Source organism: Glycine max, chromosome 18, assembly GCF_000004515.6.
Source record: "Glycine max cultivar Williams 82 chromosome 18, Glycine_max_v4.0, whole genome shotgun sequence".
Classification (NCBI taxonomy): Eukaryota; Viridiplantae; Streptophyta; class Magnoliopsida; order Fabales; family Fabaceae; genus Glycine; species Glycine max.
This window is the reverse complement of record NC_038254.2, coordinates 1,219,819-1,235,189: the sequence shown is the minus strand read 5'-3', so window position 1 is coordinate 1,235,189 and position 15,371 is coordinate 1,219,819. Positions and strand designations below refer to the sequence as shown.

General features: G+C 33.8%; 3 protein-coding genes and 1 non-coding gene across 4 annotated transcripts; 2 read left to right on the top strand and 2 right to left on the bottom strand.

The window, feature by feature from the left end:
• Positions 1 to 741: 741 nt before the first annotated feature.
• TRNAR-ACG (transfer RNA arginine (anticodon ACG)) lies at positions 742 to 814 on the bottom strand. Its single transcript has one exon. It is a non-coding gene; the product is annotated as a tRNA-Arg (tRNA).
• Positions 815 to 883: 69 nt separating this feature from the next.
• On the top strand, positions 884 to 4,733 carry LOC100804124 (oxidation resistance protein 1). The gene is made up of 8 exons (XM_003552017.4): positions 884 to 1,223; positions 1,606 to 2,117; positions 2,246 to 2,318; positions 2,694 to 2,774; positions 2,888 to 2,951; positions 3,821 to 3,908; positions 4,238 to 4,322; positions 4,450 to 4,733. The coding sequence occupies exons 1-8, from the start codon at positions 1,086 to 1,088 to the stop codon at positions 4,531 to 4,533; spliced, it is 1,125 nt and encodes a 374-aa protein (XP_003552065.1). The 5' UTR covers positions 884 to 1,085; the 3' UTR covers positions 4,534 to 4,733.
• A 794-nt stretch (positions 4,734 to 5,527) lies between these two features.
• On the bottom strand, positions 5,528 to 11,814 carry LOC732660 (asparagine synthetase [glutamine-hydrolyzing] 3). The gene is made up of 14 exons (NM_001251630.1): positions 11,679 to 11,814; positions 11,308 to 11,446; positions 10,797 to 10,892; positions 10,562 to 10,703; positions 9,044 to 9,139; positions 8,836 to 8,930; positions 8,022 to 8,183; positions 7,850 to 7,930; positions 7,536 to 7,757; positions 7,249 to 7,383; positions 6,615 to 6,695; positions 6,452 to 6,538; positions 6,246 to 6,353; positions 5,528 to 5,895 (listed from the first exon to the last, which is right to left on the bottom strand). Exons 1-14 carry the CDS (start codon positions 11,756 to 11,758, stop codon positions 5,710 to 5,712), a joined length of 1,710 nt encoding a protein of 569 aa, NP_001238559.1. The 5' UTR covers positions 11,759 to 11,814; the 3' UTR covers positions 5,528 to 5,709.
• A 1,983-nt stretch (positions 11,815 to 13,797) lies between these two features.
• LOC100800404 (uncharacterized) lies at positions 13,798 to 14,635 on the top strand. Its single transcript, XM_003552010.4, has one exon. The coding sequence runs from the start codon at positions 13,880 to 13,882 to the stop codon at positions 14,408 to 14,410; it is 531 nt and encodes a 176-aa protein (XP_003552058.1). The 5' UTR covers positions 13,798 to 13,879; the 3' UTR covers positions 14,411 to 14,635.
• The last annotated feature ends 736 nt before the right edge of the window (positions 14,636 to 15,371 follow it).

Below are 15,371 nucleotides of genomic sequence, written 5' to 3'. Positions count from 1 at the left end.
AGGGGCACTTCAAGTCTATTAGTGCAAGCAATGTGCTGCAAAGGACAATTTCTTTTGAGTTTATATTTCTTTTAGTGGCGTACACTGATATCTTTATGAAAAAAAATCAAAAATATTGACAAAATTCAGGTTGTATATAGTTAAAAAGAAAAGGGGTACAAAAGTAAATCTACATGATGCTTAAACAAATTAACTTTGACTTTTTTTTATATTTGGAACAATTAATAATTTAAAGGTTAATGATATTTTTAACCTTCAACTTACTTTTTATTTTTTTTGACAAGTTTTATCTTTAATAAATTAATTTAGCTTCTTATACTCCTTACTTTTAACAAATTTATAAAATTAATCTTATATTATTTTACCGGTAACATAATTATACTTTGTATTTTCATTTTTTTTTACAAATTTTACACTCAACTCTTTTTTTTAATATATTTTATCTTTAAATTTTATGTTTATTAATGACAAAATAACAAGATAAAATCTGTAAATTTTCTAAAAATTACAAGTAAAACATCTCAAATTAATTTGTTGTGATAAAATTTGACAAAAAGAATAAAAAATTGAGAGTAACAAGTACAATTAATTAAGCTTTTAAAAAAGTAGTATTAAACTAAACCCTTAAATCTATTTAAATTTAAAATTTCATTTCATTCTATCGAAAGACTCTTAAATTAAATATAATGAAAGGTAAAAACCCGTAAAAATAGCAAAAATTATTAAAACATTAACAGAAAACGACTCCACTGGGGATCGAACCCAGAATCTCTGGTTCCGTAGACCAGCGCCTTATCCATTGGGCCATGGAGTCCACACGGTATTAGTGTTTTCAAACAATCTAATTATTTAATAGAAAACAATTGATTAGTGATGGCGGCGTGATCACCAAGTCAAGCTGTATGGCTTTCAGGGTCAGCATCTGCATCTGCAACAAGGTTGGGTGCTCAGGAATCTGAAAGCTGCGACACATCCACAAAGAACACCACCACTGAAGTTATCTTGTCCTCAAATGTGCCATAGAAACAAGGACAAAAAAATCCCATGTTTCTGAAGTTAGCAGGTTTGGAGTTCCATAAGTAGAAATGGGAAAAAGACAATCTTTGCGCAACAAAGCCACCCACCTTGTTTCTGTCCTTCTCAACCCCATCTCCGATTCCGACACTTCCAATCCCAAAACCTCCAAACAACACCCACCAACACCAACACCTACACCTCCTTCCGTAAGTTCTCTCTCTCATTCTTAATTCTTAATCCATGTTATCTTGTCTCCCTAACGTATATAAAATATATTTATTAATTTATTTATCAAATTCAATCCTCATTCTTAGCTCGTACGAGGTTAATGTCTACTTTTTTTTTTATCGTTAATTGTTGGTATTTTGTTAGCGGGTTAAATCGAACCTACGATCTTTTCCCCTCTCCCTTCTCCTTTCCCACCAAGCCAACCTTATAACTACAGGTTCATGTCTACTTATGTTAATATGTTTGATTTACCTTTTCTCTTTACTTTTTTTGAAGTTATTTTTTTTAAGAGATTTTGGCTTCAAAGTAAACTTTAGGTGACTGTTTAATATTTTCCGTGCAATTTTGCTGTTGTCTCAGGGACAAGTAGGTGGATCAGAGACAAATGATGAAGAGGGTAACCGTGGTTTAGTTGATGGGCCTGATACTTCGTCCTTCACTGCGTTCCTCTATTCCTTATTGTCTTCCTCTGACACTGGAGATAATGCAAACTCACGCGTGCAGAGTGATGATAATAAATCTGCTGCACCTGATCACAACCCTTTACCAGACTCATCATCGCTGAAGGAAAATGGTGGGAGGAAGAGTTTGATTTCTAGAAGCAAGCAATCAATTGGTAAGGCTATTCGCAGAATTGGTGGATTTCGCCATCAGGATCGCAGGGATAATGTTGAAATGAAATTGGATGATGGGCATGGTTCTAAGGTTTCTGGTGGTGTTGAGATGAGGAGAATTGAACCTGTGACTGTGCCTTTGGTTGATCTTCCAGAAATTTCTGAACCTTCAGTTCTCCTTTCAGATAGTATACGGAACGTTCTCTATGTTTCTCTTCCGCCTCTTATTCACGGAAGGAAATGGCTGTTGTTGTACAGGTATCTCTATGGATGATTGTTCATTGTCAGACACGAGATTCTGTCCATTCTGTTCTGAAGTTCTTAGTCTTGCTATGGATGGATAATTTTATCATTATTATCATAAGCTTATTATACATGTTCTGCAGCACTTGGAGGCATGGTATATCACTTTCCACTCTTTACCGGAGAAGCATGCTTTGGCCTGGATTGAGTTTGCTGGTAGTACAGCTTAATTATCCTTTAGCTGGTATTAATTTTAAGCATGCATTTATCTATGTCTGATCTACATTGAAAAATAAAATAAGAAGGTCAAATGCTAAATGGTGCTTGAATATTATGTAAATAATTTTGATACTGTAATTAACAGTAGCATGCAGTGGTTTTATGGTGTCACTATGTTGCCCAAGTTTGTTTATTTACTAGTTAAACAAGCTTAAGCTGGCAAATTGTACAACCACATCATGGTAATTCCCATGCTATATTATGGATTGCCTCCCTCTTGTTTTTTCTTAGTTGTAACTTGAAATTGAAATTATACAGCCACTACTTTTTCCAATCTTGGATTAGTTCTCATTGCCAGATGTTCCATTCTAGGTTGTTGGAGATAAAAAAGGAGCAGTATTTGGCAGCTTAGTTGAAGCACCTCTCAGATCATCCAGCAAGAAAAAATACCAGGTCATGCCAAAAGTCATTTATCCTATGTTCCCATGGATTATCTGATAGGCTGATACTGTTCCTGCAATTGTGATGCTTGTTACTTTATGTTGTTGACAATAGATTTTGTACAGGGAACAAACAAGACATTTGTTTTCACAAATATCTCTGGTCAGCCTGTTATATATCGTCCAACAGGTATCTACATTTAATCTATTATTTCTGTTTGAAATGTTGCACTTTGTTCTTCTTTTGCTGTTATAATCACACTGAGTTTGGCTAGCTATCAAAATCAGAGATTATTTGTTCTTCTTTAGATTTTTCTATCTGTAGGGAATGTGAAGAGAATTTGTTTGAAGTTGATTTATTGTGATGAATGGTGATAACAGGTTAATAACATAAGATTTCCCTTCGGTTCGGTGCACATTTTGAAAAACATGCTGAAACTAGCTTATAAAGTATAATACTATTTTTGTAGCAGAATCTGGCTATATAGACCACCCAGACCCCCATCCCTTATTTTATTTTTTAAATTAAAAGGTTAAATTTCTGGATAATCATGAGATCACCTGATCTAGCGAATGGAATGTCATCTTTTAACCATATAGAATCAATCTCCTAAGGAATGATTGATTTTGTTCTTCTTTAGATACACCGAAATTTTGTCTGCTACATTAAGTGATCAACTTGCCAATGAGATTCGATTTTAATTCCATGATACTTTCCTATTCATCTGATTATCTACGAATCATTTAAAAATGATGAATTTTCTGGCATGTTTAACAGTTGCCCTAGTAGAATATTAGAAATTGAACGAAGAAAATGTTACAATGGAGTAATTCTGTTTGTGTGGGATTTAGCACCAGCATGAGGCTTTACGTGAGTTTTGAAATGCAAAAGAAAAGTGATACTAGAGCGGCAGTCTATACAGCTAAAGTTACACGAATATAATGTGACTCCCATCTTAGGATTTGATCCACACACAATTACATAGAGTGAATATATCTGGCTTGGTGTGGAATTCCAGATGCTGCTTTCCTTGACTTGCTTAACCACAATATTTGCAGGAGTAAACCGCTTTTTCACACTGTGCAACACTGACTACATAGCAATTGGTGGAGGAGGTCATTTTGCGCTTTATTTGGATGGTGATCTGTAAGGATGCTCTACTTTCATGATGATATTTTTTTTTTTTCGTTTTAAGAATGTTATAATTCTGAATCTATACCATAACTATATATAAATGATCAAGATTAAAAGTTAGTAGTCATATGAACTCTTGAAAGGAATCATTTTTATTTATCTTTTAATCTTGATTATTGATCTAATGATCTATATTTATCATTCTTATTTCTCATAATAATTATGTGTTCTTATATGATTTACTGCTTATATTTATAGGCTTCCTTCCATCAATAATATGATCAGCTTGAGTTTTGTTTTTGTTTTTTAACCCCTTCTGAATTTGTGACATCTACTTGAAGATTGAATGGTTCAAGTTCAGTCTCGGAAACGTATGGGAATCCTTGCCTTGCAAATTCTCAAGACTTTGAAGTGAAGGAAGTAGAGGTGCACACAAAGTTTCTCTCCCTCCCTCTCTTTGCACACCTCTCCCACCTTTGTTTGTCCTGCTACTTGTGAAATATGCTTTGTATATGACTTAGAACAAGTTAATTGATTTGTGTCATTCATGCAGTTATGGGGCTTTGTACATGCTTCAAAATATGAAGAAGTACTTGCAATGAGCAAAACAGAAGCACCCGGGGTCTGCCGATTCTGAATATTCAAATGGCTTGCAGTTGGTATTTCATTGAATGGTCACTTTCCCTCTGGCCTCTAGTGAAGTGAGCAATGCGAAGTTCATATGACAATATAATGGAGACATATTTTATGTATCCAATTATGTTCTGACTAAGCAACTAACATATATGTAAATATTTACCAAGCATGTATATATGGAGTCCCTACACATATACTGTATATAGTTTTTTTTTTTTTGCCAATTTTGTTCAGAATAAAAGGTGGAGCAAGTTTGTATTCTTAAAGCAGATGATGAAAGAACGTGAAATAACCCTATGACCTTACGTCCCGACACTGTAGTTTTACTATGCTGTGGAGTCCTTTAATCTTAATTCGTATACGTAGTTTGAAAAATAAAGGCTAAATGAATTTGTAAGTTCCTGTATTATTTAACAATTTTAAACATGTCAATACTTTTAAAAGAATTATTACTAAGTATATGAACTTTTAAGAGTTAAACGTTATTGTTGTGTAAAATTATTTTATATTTTTATTCAATTATAAATACTATTTGTATGACTTTTAAACATAAAAGTTAATAAATTAATTATATATGATGAATTACGATTAGATAATATAAAATTGTCAGTATTTAACTTATTTTTCTTATTTTCATGAGGTCTAGTATTGCTTTTTTTTAAATCACTTTGTTATAGGTACACTGTATCCATTTTTTTTTTGTTGATCACTAATTTTTGTCAAGGAACTTGAATGACCATTATTAGTGGAATTTTTTTTTTCAATTATTTTTTCATCTACAAGACTTTGTTTAAGATTATTAAATCTAATATTACTCGAATCGACGATTGATATTCATTATTATTGGTTAAGAATATAGAAAGGATTAAAATTTTTTTAATAACATAATCTCTAAATTAATTGAAAATTTTCGAGTGGGACCCTATATTTGAGAAAATTCTAATGGAAATGTGATCAAAAGGTCCAACTAATGATTTAAAAATTTAATGACTTAATTACAAAATTTAAATATAGATATTTATTTAAAATAACCCACAAACAGTTCAAAACCTACATATTAATTTGAGCTGAAAATAAAAACAATCCCACTTCTCATTAGTTTTGCCTACTAGAAGTTTAAATCCCCACTAGACAGTTGTTGCATACATTTTTTTCTCTTGACAATCGATTATGGGCCTTAAAGGGTTCCATTTTTGGGCTCGTCAATTTTGGTATCCACTGCATCATATGCAGCATCATGAATACCAAGTGCGGCACGACCAGAAGGATCAAGATTTTTTGACCATGCTGCATCCCATTCCACAGCTTTTGCAGTACTGCATGCCACACTAGGACCTCCTGGCACTGTTGCCTTTGCTGCATTCTGTCAAAATGGTTCAACATAATCAGAAGGAGGTTTGGAAGGATTTGAATTTGTAAAAGTCAATCAATTTGTGAGCACATTACAAGGCTAGTCTATCCTTAGGTGCAAGGTTCTGATGCACACACAACACATGACATGAAAACATCCAATTCTTTTGAGTTTAAATATAGGCATGCAAGGCACTCGCAGTGTAAAATTTTTTACAATGCCAATCAATTAGAAGTCATATTTTCAAAGTAATTATTATAAAATTCAACAAAATTTTCATATATAATAGTATGTGATTGGATGACTAAATGCATATATTATTTATTCATTGCTTTTTTAAAAAAAGAAACTATAAAATCCACCTTTGGAAAGAACTTCTCAAAAATTGTCCTGTAGAGGTATCCTTCTTTTGTGGTAGGAGTGTTTTCAGGGTAAATAAAATTGGCAGCCATCATCGTCGCATCTGTGACCTGGTCATTTATTGAAAGAAAAAAACAAAAGTACAATTAATTAAAACTTATGGCATTACATCCAAAAAAGAAGTTCAACGTCACAAGTTAAAACCTACTTGTTTGTTTGCGTGATCCTTCAAGCCATCAATCCAGCTGTAACCAACCCCATCACTGAATTGTTCCTTCTGCCTGTACAATATGTGCTGAAAATACAGAGAGAACTAGTTCAGAAATCCTTCAAGACACAAAAATAAACATGATGCAGTAGTTGATACAAACCTTTGGTAAATATGGATTCTTATCGTCATCAAATGCATTGCGTAATACCCACTTCTCTATCCTTCCAAGATCAGGCCTTATCTGTGCAATTTGTCATACATTTCATAGTGTGATTAAAAATGAAGTCAACAAGATTAACTTCATAATGCTGTAAAATCAATTTACATAATAAAAACTTTAGAACTGTCCATAGACTTGTTTTATTGGATAAGCACTATCATATACCTAGGGCTATTGCCTTGCCTTAAAGACTAGGTGTTATACTTGATGAAACAAGAAGAATCTCCATACGAGATAACCATTAACCAGAAGAAACAAACTTGAACATTTAAAGTGAAGGAAAGTTGAAAAGACATTTGAATTTGTTTAGCAGTAAGGTACACAATCTAAATCAACAATGCAGGTACATAGTTTAGTTATGAATGAAAAAGTTATTGTATCCAACACCAACTAAAAAAGTAAATATTTTAATAATTATATAAATATGTAAGTTAAAAAAAAGAAAAAAGCTTGGGGGTGCCACATAACCAAGTTCTGCCACTGGATGCACATGCAATCAACCCAATCATAAGACAAGCTAAAGCAGTTATGCAGCATAATAAGAGGAAAACAGAAAAAAGTCAAGGTAAAATACCATTTTCCATTCCGGATCTATACTCATGGCTACGTTGATAAATTCTTTATCCAAGAATGGTACACGTGCCTCTACACCCCATGCTGCAGTTGATTTATTGGCTCTCAGGCAGTCATAAAGATGAAGAGCTTTAATCTGCCAAATCATCAAAGCCATAAAAACTTGAATAAACAAGCAAAGCACAAAACGAATGAAGAGATAAAGAGAGAATATAACGATTTGAGCACGCATGAAACTTTGCAAAATAAATTAAATCAAACAGAATTACATAACAATTATTGCATTACTTTTCGACATGTTTCTTCATGAAACTCTTTCTTGTTAGGTGCCTTGTGAAAATACAGGTAACCTCCAAATATTTCATCTGAACCTTCTCCAGAAAGTACCATTTTCACTCCCAAGGCTTTAATTTTTCTGGACATAAGAAACATTGCAGTACTTGCTCTGATAGTCGTTACATCATATGTTTCAATATGGTAAATGACTTCTTCAAGTGCATCTATACCTTCCTGATACAGCAAAACAAAAAATTACTTCTGAGTGACAATAAAAGAACTCACTTGAAAAAAAATAAAATGAAGAGAGAATGAGAGATGATTACCTGAACCGTGAAATAAAGTTCATGGTGACGAGTACCAAGGTAATCTGCTACCTCTTTTGCAGCTTTCAAGTCAGGAGAGCCCTGAATGGTGGAACTGTCAGATCATGAAGCATACAAAATCTAATATAATAGCTTCCTTGCGTTGAAGAAGGGTAACACAACTCATTCTGACCTTTAAACCAATGCAGAAAGTATGTAACTGTGATCCCCATTGACGAGCAGATTCAGATTCAGCCAAATAACGATTGACCACTGCAGCAACAAGTGATGAGTCCAATCCTCCAGACAAAAGAACTCCAAAAGGTACATCAGTCATCATTCTCTTAACTACAGCCTGAATGATATCACAGTGAAACCAAGCAAAGCGTTAAAAAAGATGTTGTGATAATCAACCATGCCATCAGTTAGTATGTGACTCCATTACACCAAAGGGAGTCTCTAAAAATAAAAGGAACAAAAGGACCATTCTCCTTCACAAACTGACAAATTATAATATCATCCCCACCTATGAGCTATGGTTGTCCTCACATCAGTAGCATATCAACTTATTTAGTGCATGCAAGCCATACATCTTCTACAACATAGATCTTGCCAGTTCTATACTTGGACGTCAGATTCAATAGATGGTGATGATGCAGAGATTGTTAAGTATACTTTCCTCAGAAGGGTCCTAAGTTTTATTCCGGGGTGCATTTTGGTTTTCTAACCCCTGGTTACAGCATGCATTTTTGCTAAAATTAGTGTCAAGTGACTTCCACTTGAGCTGTTACCGAAGGAAATTTAATGGTTATAGTCTCATGCAAAAATGATAAGTATAACAGACATAGATAAAACATGAAAGGGTGGTTTTGACCATTCAAAGTTTTGCGTAGAGCTGCTAAAAGTCTGAATCAGTTGTCAAACAAATGCAGTAGAACTGATTTTTCAGAAATGAGAAGAATCATCTAAGAGTTGAAAATAGAAAATAACACAACAGTAGCTTATACCCTCTCGAAGGTCTCACGCAAAAGGGTTGGATCATAGGGAGTTGATGGAATATCCTCTGAAAACCATGGTGGATTGTACCACCTTCTTAATCCTCCTGCAAATATAGCAAATTTTAACAACATGTAGTGTTACAATATCTGAAATGCAAAAAACATGGGAATTACAAGAGTCATAAACAGAGAATAGAATAAATGACATTATTGATACCCTGTTTGCTGGAATAGATATGCCCTGGAGGAAAAGATATGAATCTCTCACAATCATCACTCAGAGCTTTCATTTCAGATGCAAACCATGTTGATCCTGCAAATAAACCAGCCCCTCCATAGATAACATATCTGATCCGTTCATGTGATTAAAAATAGAAAAGAACAATCATGCCAAGTTACAGAAAAGAAGACATGTATATCCAAGTAAATAAGCCAATATAAATTTTCTATCAAAAAATTATTCAAGTTCAGAATAAACAAGACGAGTGTGTATGTGAGGGAGAGAAAGAGATGCTTCATTTACTTGCCATGGAAAAACTAGAATATGTTCCAAAAAGTAAGAAGCACCAGAGGATATAATAAAGTCATATTAATGAGAGGTTGGAAACTTGGAGACGAGCTCTAGAAACACATGGCTTTCGCCTAAGCAGAAGCAAATCGGAGTATATGGAATGTAAGTTCAACAAAAGAAGGAGGGTTTCTAACTCAGAGGTGAAAATAGGAGACCATATTATCCCTCAAGTCACACGGTTTAAATATCTTGGGTCTGTAATACAGGATGATGGGTAAATTGAAGGGGATGTGAATCATCGCATTCAAGCAGGATGGATGAAATGGAGAAAAGCATCGGGGGTGTTATGTGATGCAAAGGTACCGATCAAGCTAAAGGGAAAGTTTTATCGGACTGCGGTAAGACCGGCGATTTTGTACGGAACAGAATGTTGGGCGGTCAAGAGTCAACATGAGAATAAAGTAGGTGTAGCGGAGATGAGGATGTTGCGGTGGATGTGTGGTAAGACTCGACAGGATAAAATTAGAAACGAAGCTATTAGAGAGAGGGTTGGAGTAGCGCCTATTGTAGAGAAGATGGTGGAAAATAGACTTAGGTGGTTTGGGCATGTAGAGAGAAGACCGGTAGACTCTGTAGTGAGGAGAGTAGACCAGATGGAGAGAAGACAAACAATTCGAGGCAGAGGAAGACCCAAAAAGACTATAAGAGAGGTTATCAAAAAGGATCTCGAAATTAATGGTTTGGATAGAAGTATGGTACTTGATAGAACATTATGGCGGAAGTTGATCCATGTAGCCGACCCCACCTAGTAGGATAAGGCGTTGTTGTTGTTGTTGTTGTTGTAGCACAACGGGTGGGGTCAATTTTTAGTACTTCCCTTGAGCTAAGAAAATTCAAGTGCTGTGCAAATGAGGGTAAACAACATCAAATTTCTTGATAGTGTTATTTATACTATAAAAATACAAGTATATATAAACCTGTATAAAAAAATGTAATGAGTTGAAACTCAGATTTCTGTAGGAGTTCTTACAAAAGCTGAGTTGTTGAAGATTTGGAGCCACTGGGATGGCACGCATTTATCTCACTTTATTGAAAAATACAGTTAAGCATATCCACATTCACTTGGATTTACTTAAATTGAACAATAGCTAGCTCTATTTGAGAGGCTGAGACAGCATTCAGATTGAAGTGAAATAGTAAAAAGTTATAACAAAAGCCACATACCATCATGACCCCAGCCCAAGTATAGAGGGGTAATGCCAATAGCATCACGAGCAGCAATAAAACTTTTATCCCTAGTATCAAGAAGAATAAAGGCAAACATCCCATCCAGCATATTAACAAATTCTTCTCCATGTTCTTCATACTGACATGATAATTACAATAAAAAAACAAGTTTAATAATTTATGGGAAAACAGTGAATTGATTACCAAATCTAACTGATTCACAAACACTTACAAGATGGGCAATCACTTCACAATCACTACCAGTTCGAAATTGATGGGAACTCAGTTTCTGCCTCAATTGCTTGTGATTGTATATCTCCCCATTTACCTAACATTGGCACAGTTTCAACAAGGAAATATCTGGTATGAGATAACCAAATATCTAGAAACTAGTTCAGTATATATCATAAAAATTTAAGTGTGAAAACAATACAATAAGAGATATCCAAAAATTAAAAAGACGGCATAGCGCATTCAAATGCCTTTTGATAAGCATTCTCATCGATGTTCAACAATGCAAGAGTCAGGCTTTTGGTCTAATACTTCATAAATATCATATTTGGCTAGGTTCTCAGGCTAAGTAACAGACCAAACTAGAGACTATAAGCATGTAAATTAGCATCCATGCAAGTGCTCCTCTTTAACCCTTTCCAGAAAAGAAAAAACGATACGTAGTCTAATAAAATGAATATTCCCCCAAAAAATGCACATATATTATTTTATAGTGGCACAAAGATACGTACAGTGACAATAACAGTTTTGTCTTCGTTGTACAAAGGTTGATCCCCCGAAGTAGGGTCAACAATAGCAAGGCGTTGATGAGCAAGGTAACAATCCTCATAGCAATGTATGCCACTCCAATCAGGACCTCTATGCCGCAACCTACGTTTTTCAAGTCAATCACAACCACACACAATTCAGAATAAAAAAAATTAATTCTTCAAAAGCAGCAAAATATAATTTACTAAACCAAGAAAATAAATAAAATGGGGAAAAAAAAGTTATCTTTTTTTTTTTTTGGTTGCATAAAGTGAAAGCACAAATGATGAGTAACATAAATATAAAAAATGGTAAACCGAAGCAGAGAGATAAAGAAATTAGAAATGTGTGTGACCTGCGAGACAATTCGATGATGCGAGCGCGCTTGGTCTGAGAGTTGTCGACGCAACCCAACACTGCGAGGATTCCGCACATGGCGGCTGCAAATAAAAACTGGAACACCAAGGGAAGACACACAACACAACACAACAACAGAACTGAGGGTAAAGTGATAGGTTTCAGTATTTATTTAGTCACGTGAATCAGTGAATGACCATTTTTTTTTCCTTTTTTAATTTTATTTACTATTTATTATTATTGTTTCTCGCATGTTGTCAGAAGATTCTCTCGTATGTTCCTTTTTTTCTTTTTCAGCATTCATTTAAGCATTTTTTTTTCTTTTTATAAGTGATGGATGAAAGAATCTTCTACTAGGGTTCTTGTTAGCACCAGATTCCACTCCGGATTCCTTTTAGGCTGTCCCCTGCTTTTTAGTCCTGGTCAAATTTAGTGGGCTGAAGAGAGGGGCTAATAGCCTAATACCTGGGATGGAAGGTAATTATTCCATTAAGAAAATTATAAATTAACATTAGAGATATTAATTTTTAAATGATATGATTAATATATCATTAATAACATGCTAGTAGTTTTAAAATAACACCATTTGCATCGTGGGTCCACAGCAGCAAAGGGGGTGGCATACACATATAGTCATATAGATCTCAATCTTCAGGTCAATAACAATACGCAGAGCAAAAACAGAGGGTGGAGCCAATGCCATCCTTCGTCAATCGTTAATTTGGCTGATTAACCAGAATTTATTCAATGTTATTATTGATCATCGATCATATTCTCAACAATGAGGAAGATTTGTATGAGTATGGATTGATTTTTAATCAAATCAAAGATATCATGAGATTGTATCTCTCCTGTACACTTTAAGCTAGAAATTCAATCTATTTTGATACTAAAAATATTTTCAATATAATTCTTCGTTGTATTCACAATTCTTTATTAATGGATAGAATATGATTTTGTTGTCTTAAAAAATTAAACAATGTAAGGTACACATATTGGCTTTTTTTAGGTAAGGGTAAGTTACACAAAACATTTTAGTTGATTTTTATTTTTTTATTAATTAGAAAATTTGTTTGATTATTTGGTAAATATTTTTTTTAATAGTTTTTAAAACTCTACTTTAAGTAATATTTTTTAAAATGTTATATTTTAACTTTTGACTTTTTATATTTTTTATTCTTTTTAAGTAAATCATGATATTGAATTTATGTCATTTTATATTTTTATGGTACTTTATATAATTTTATCGAACACTTATAATTTAATAAATTAATTTTTTATTTAACTTCTAACTACTTTTATCAAATATAAATTAATTTCTACCCAAATTTTAACTTTTCACTACCAGCTAGTTTTGTCAAATATATGAGTATGTTTCACAAGATGTTTCAACTAATTTTTATTTTTTTTTACTAATTAAACAATTTATTTAATTATTTGGTAAACAAATTTTTTTTTGTAGTTTTTAGTTTATTTTTTATTACCTTTTTTCCTTGAATATTTAATAGGTTTCTTTTTTGATATTTTCTATCAGTTAATTTTTTAATTTTTAGTTAGTGTTGTCCAATATAGTCATAGTCGATGATACATTTAAATAAGAAAAAAAAGTGAAAGAAAAAAAAAGAAAATAAAAGGGGAGAGAGATAGGAAGATAATTCTATGAATAGTTAGATACAAAAGAAAGTTAAATGAAAAACATTGATATTTTTATAGATAAATAATTATTTTAGTCCCTCAATGCATAAATTAATAATAATTTAATCCTTAAAAAATAAAAATTATGATTTAATTTTTAAATATATAAAAAATGTGACGATAGAACATACTGATATTGATTTTTAAATTTTACTACTTAATTATAAATAAATCCTAAAAAAATATAATTTAATATTAAATTGATTCTTAAATATTATAATTTTATTATAAAATAATTTTCATAAATTCAACATCCGGATAAAATTGACGTTAGTTTTTTTTTTCTTCTTCGTAAAAACAAGAGGTTTGTTTTATTTGTTTTAATTTTTCTTCAAAGAAAAGAAGAACTCAGACCAATGAAACCCAAGCCCAATCTAGAACGCATGTAACCCGAACCATAAGACGGGCCTAGGAGACATTACAAACTGGGCCTTAAAGGAAATTCGGGTATTTGAGGTCAGGGTAAAAGAACAGAGGCGAAAAACCTTGAGCGGAGTTGAAGCTATGGGAAGCAGATTGGGAAGAAGAGTGGTGCAGTTCGCGAACCTCCCCATAAAGCTTCTGATGCCGAACAGCTTCACCAACATCCACGAAATCGCTCTCAAGACCATTCCTTCGGCCACGAAGATCGAGATCAAGCGCGTCCTTCAATCCCTCTACGGCTTCGATGTCGATAAGGTCCGAACGCTCAACATGGAGGGCAAGAAGAAGAAGCGTGGTGGCTTGTTGATTGCAAAACCCGACTACAAAAAAGCCTACGTCACCCTCAAAACCCCTCTCTCCATTTCCCCGGATCTCTACCCGATCCGAATCATCGATGAGGACAAGAAGAGGATCAATAAGCAAGCCAAGTCCAGCCTCGTTCAGGACCACGAGGCCCACACCGAGGCCCACCACCACTGGCTCCATGACCGCAAGGAGGCCCAACCACCCTTCAGGCCTCAAAAGCATGGCCGTTTGGGCCGGCCCGAGGGCGCTTCCAATGCTAAGTTTCCCTGGTCTAGCATGAGGTCTGCTAGTGGCTCTACTAGGTAGTGGCTGTTATTAACTCATTTGAGGATAATAGAAAATGGTTTGAAGGGTTTCTTTCACTGGCTTTTGTTCATTAGTAGTGGTGGTGGTGGTAGTGCTTTTGTTCTTTTAAAATGAAATAATTGTTTTGACTCTGAGATGATGATGCTGTGTTTGAGCAGGACACAGTTATGCTAGAATTTGCAACCTGATTTGGTGAAAGAAGCATTTGAATTTGCGTATGTGAAATTCAGTTATGGTTTGACTCTTTTTTATTCTTTTTTTTTTTTTTTTACCTTAACTCAGGTTCATATCATAGTGCATACCTTACATATTAATTCACTTAGCTCATGTGCACCTTGATATATTTGATTAAAAATTAAAAATACAAGTTGCTGCATATGTTGATCATTGTGAAAATATTTGATGTACTTTATACCATATTGGCTTAACTGTAGCAACATTTTTCTTTTAAATGTTTGAGTTTGGTTCCTGTGTCATTTTCCTTGGCATTTCACTGTTTCTAACTTCCCATTCAAATAGAGCAGGAATTGCACCTTTGCTTATTTGGGTCACCAACTTTGATTTGGTGAAAGCATTTGAATTTGCGAATGTGAAATTTAGTTATGGTTTGGCTCTTTTGATTCCATTGTTACCTTAACTTGGGTTCATATCATAGTGCATACGTTACATATGTTGATCATTGTGAAAATAATATAAGGCTCATGTGCACCTTGATTTATTTAAAATTACAAGTTGTTGCATATGTTGATAATTCTGAAAATATTTGATATACTTTACATCAGATTCGGTTAACTGTAGCAACATTTTCTTTCAAATGTTGAGTTTGGTTACTGTGTCATTTTCCTTGGCATTTCACTGTGTCTAACTTCCCATTCAAATAGAGCAGGAAATCTAAATTGACACTTTCTTTTAGCCCTTTAAAAACAAGTTTTGAGTAGGCATTTTAATAGGCTTCGGAAAG

Excerpts from the sequence above, each read along its gene's own strand:
- LOC100804124 (XM_003552017.4), top strand. The coding sequence starts at position 1,086 with ATGGGAAAAAGACAATCTTTGCGCAACAAAGCCACCCACCTTGTTTCT. Across the intron at positions 2,118-2,245 it reads AAATGGCTGTTGTTGTACAG|CACTTGGAGGCATGGTATAT; the intron begins GTATCTCTATGG and ends CATGTTCTGCAG. Across the intron at positions 2,775-2,887 it reads CCAGCAAGAAAAAATACCAG|GGAACAAACAAGACATTTGT; the intron begins GTCATGCCAAAA and ends GATTTTGTACAG.
- LOC732660 (NM_001251630.1), bottom strand. The coding sequence starts at position 11,758 with ATGTGCGGAATCCTCGCAGTGTTGGGTTGCGTCGACAACTCTCAGACC. Across the intron at positions 7,758-7,849 it reads AACTTTATTTCACGGTTCAG|GAAGGTATAGATGCACTTGA; the intron begins GTAATCATCTCT and ends TTGCTGTATCAG. Across the intron at positions 6,539-6,614 it reads AGAATCCATATTTACCAAAG|CACATATTGTACAGGCAGAA; the intron begins GTTTGTATCAAC and ends CTGTATTTTCAG.
- LOC100800404 (XM_003552010.4), top strand. The coding sequence starts at position 13,880 with ATGGGAAGCAGATTGGGAAGAAGAGTGGTGCAGTTCGCGAACCTCCCC.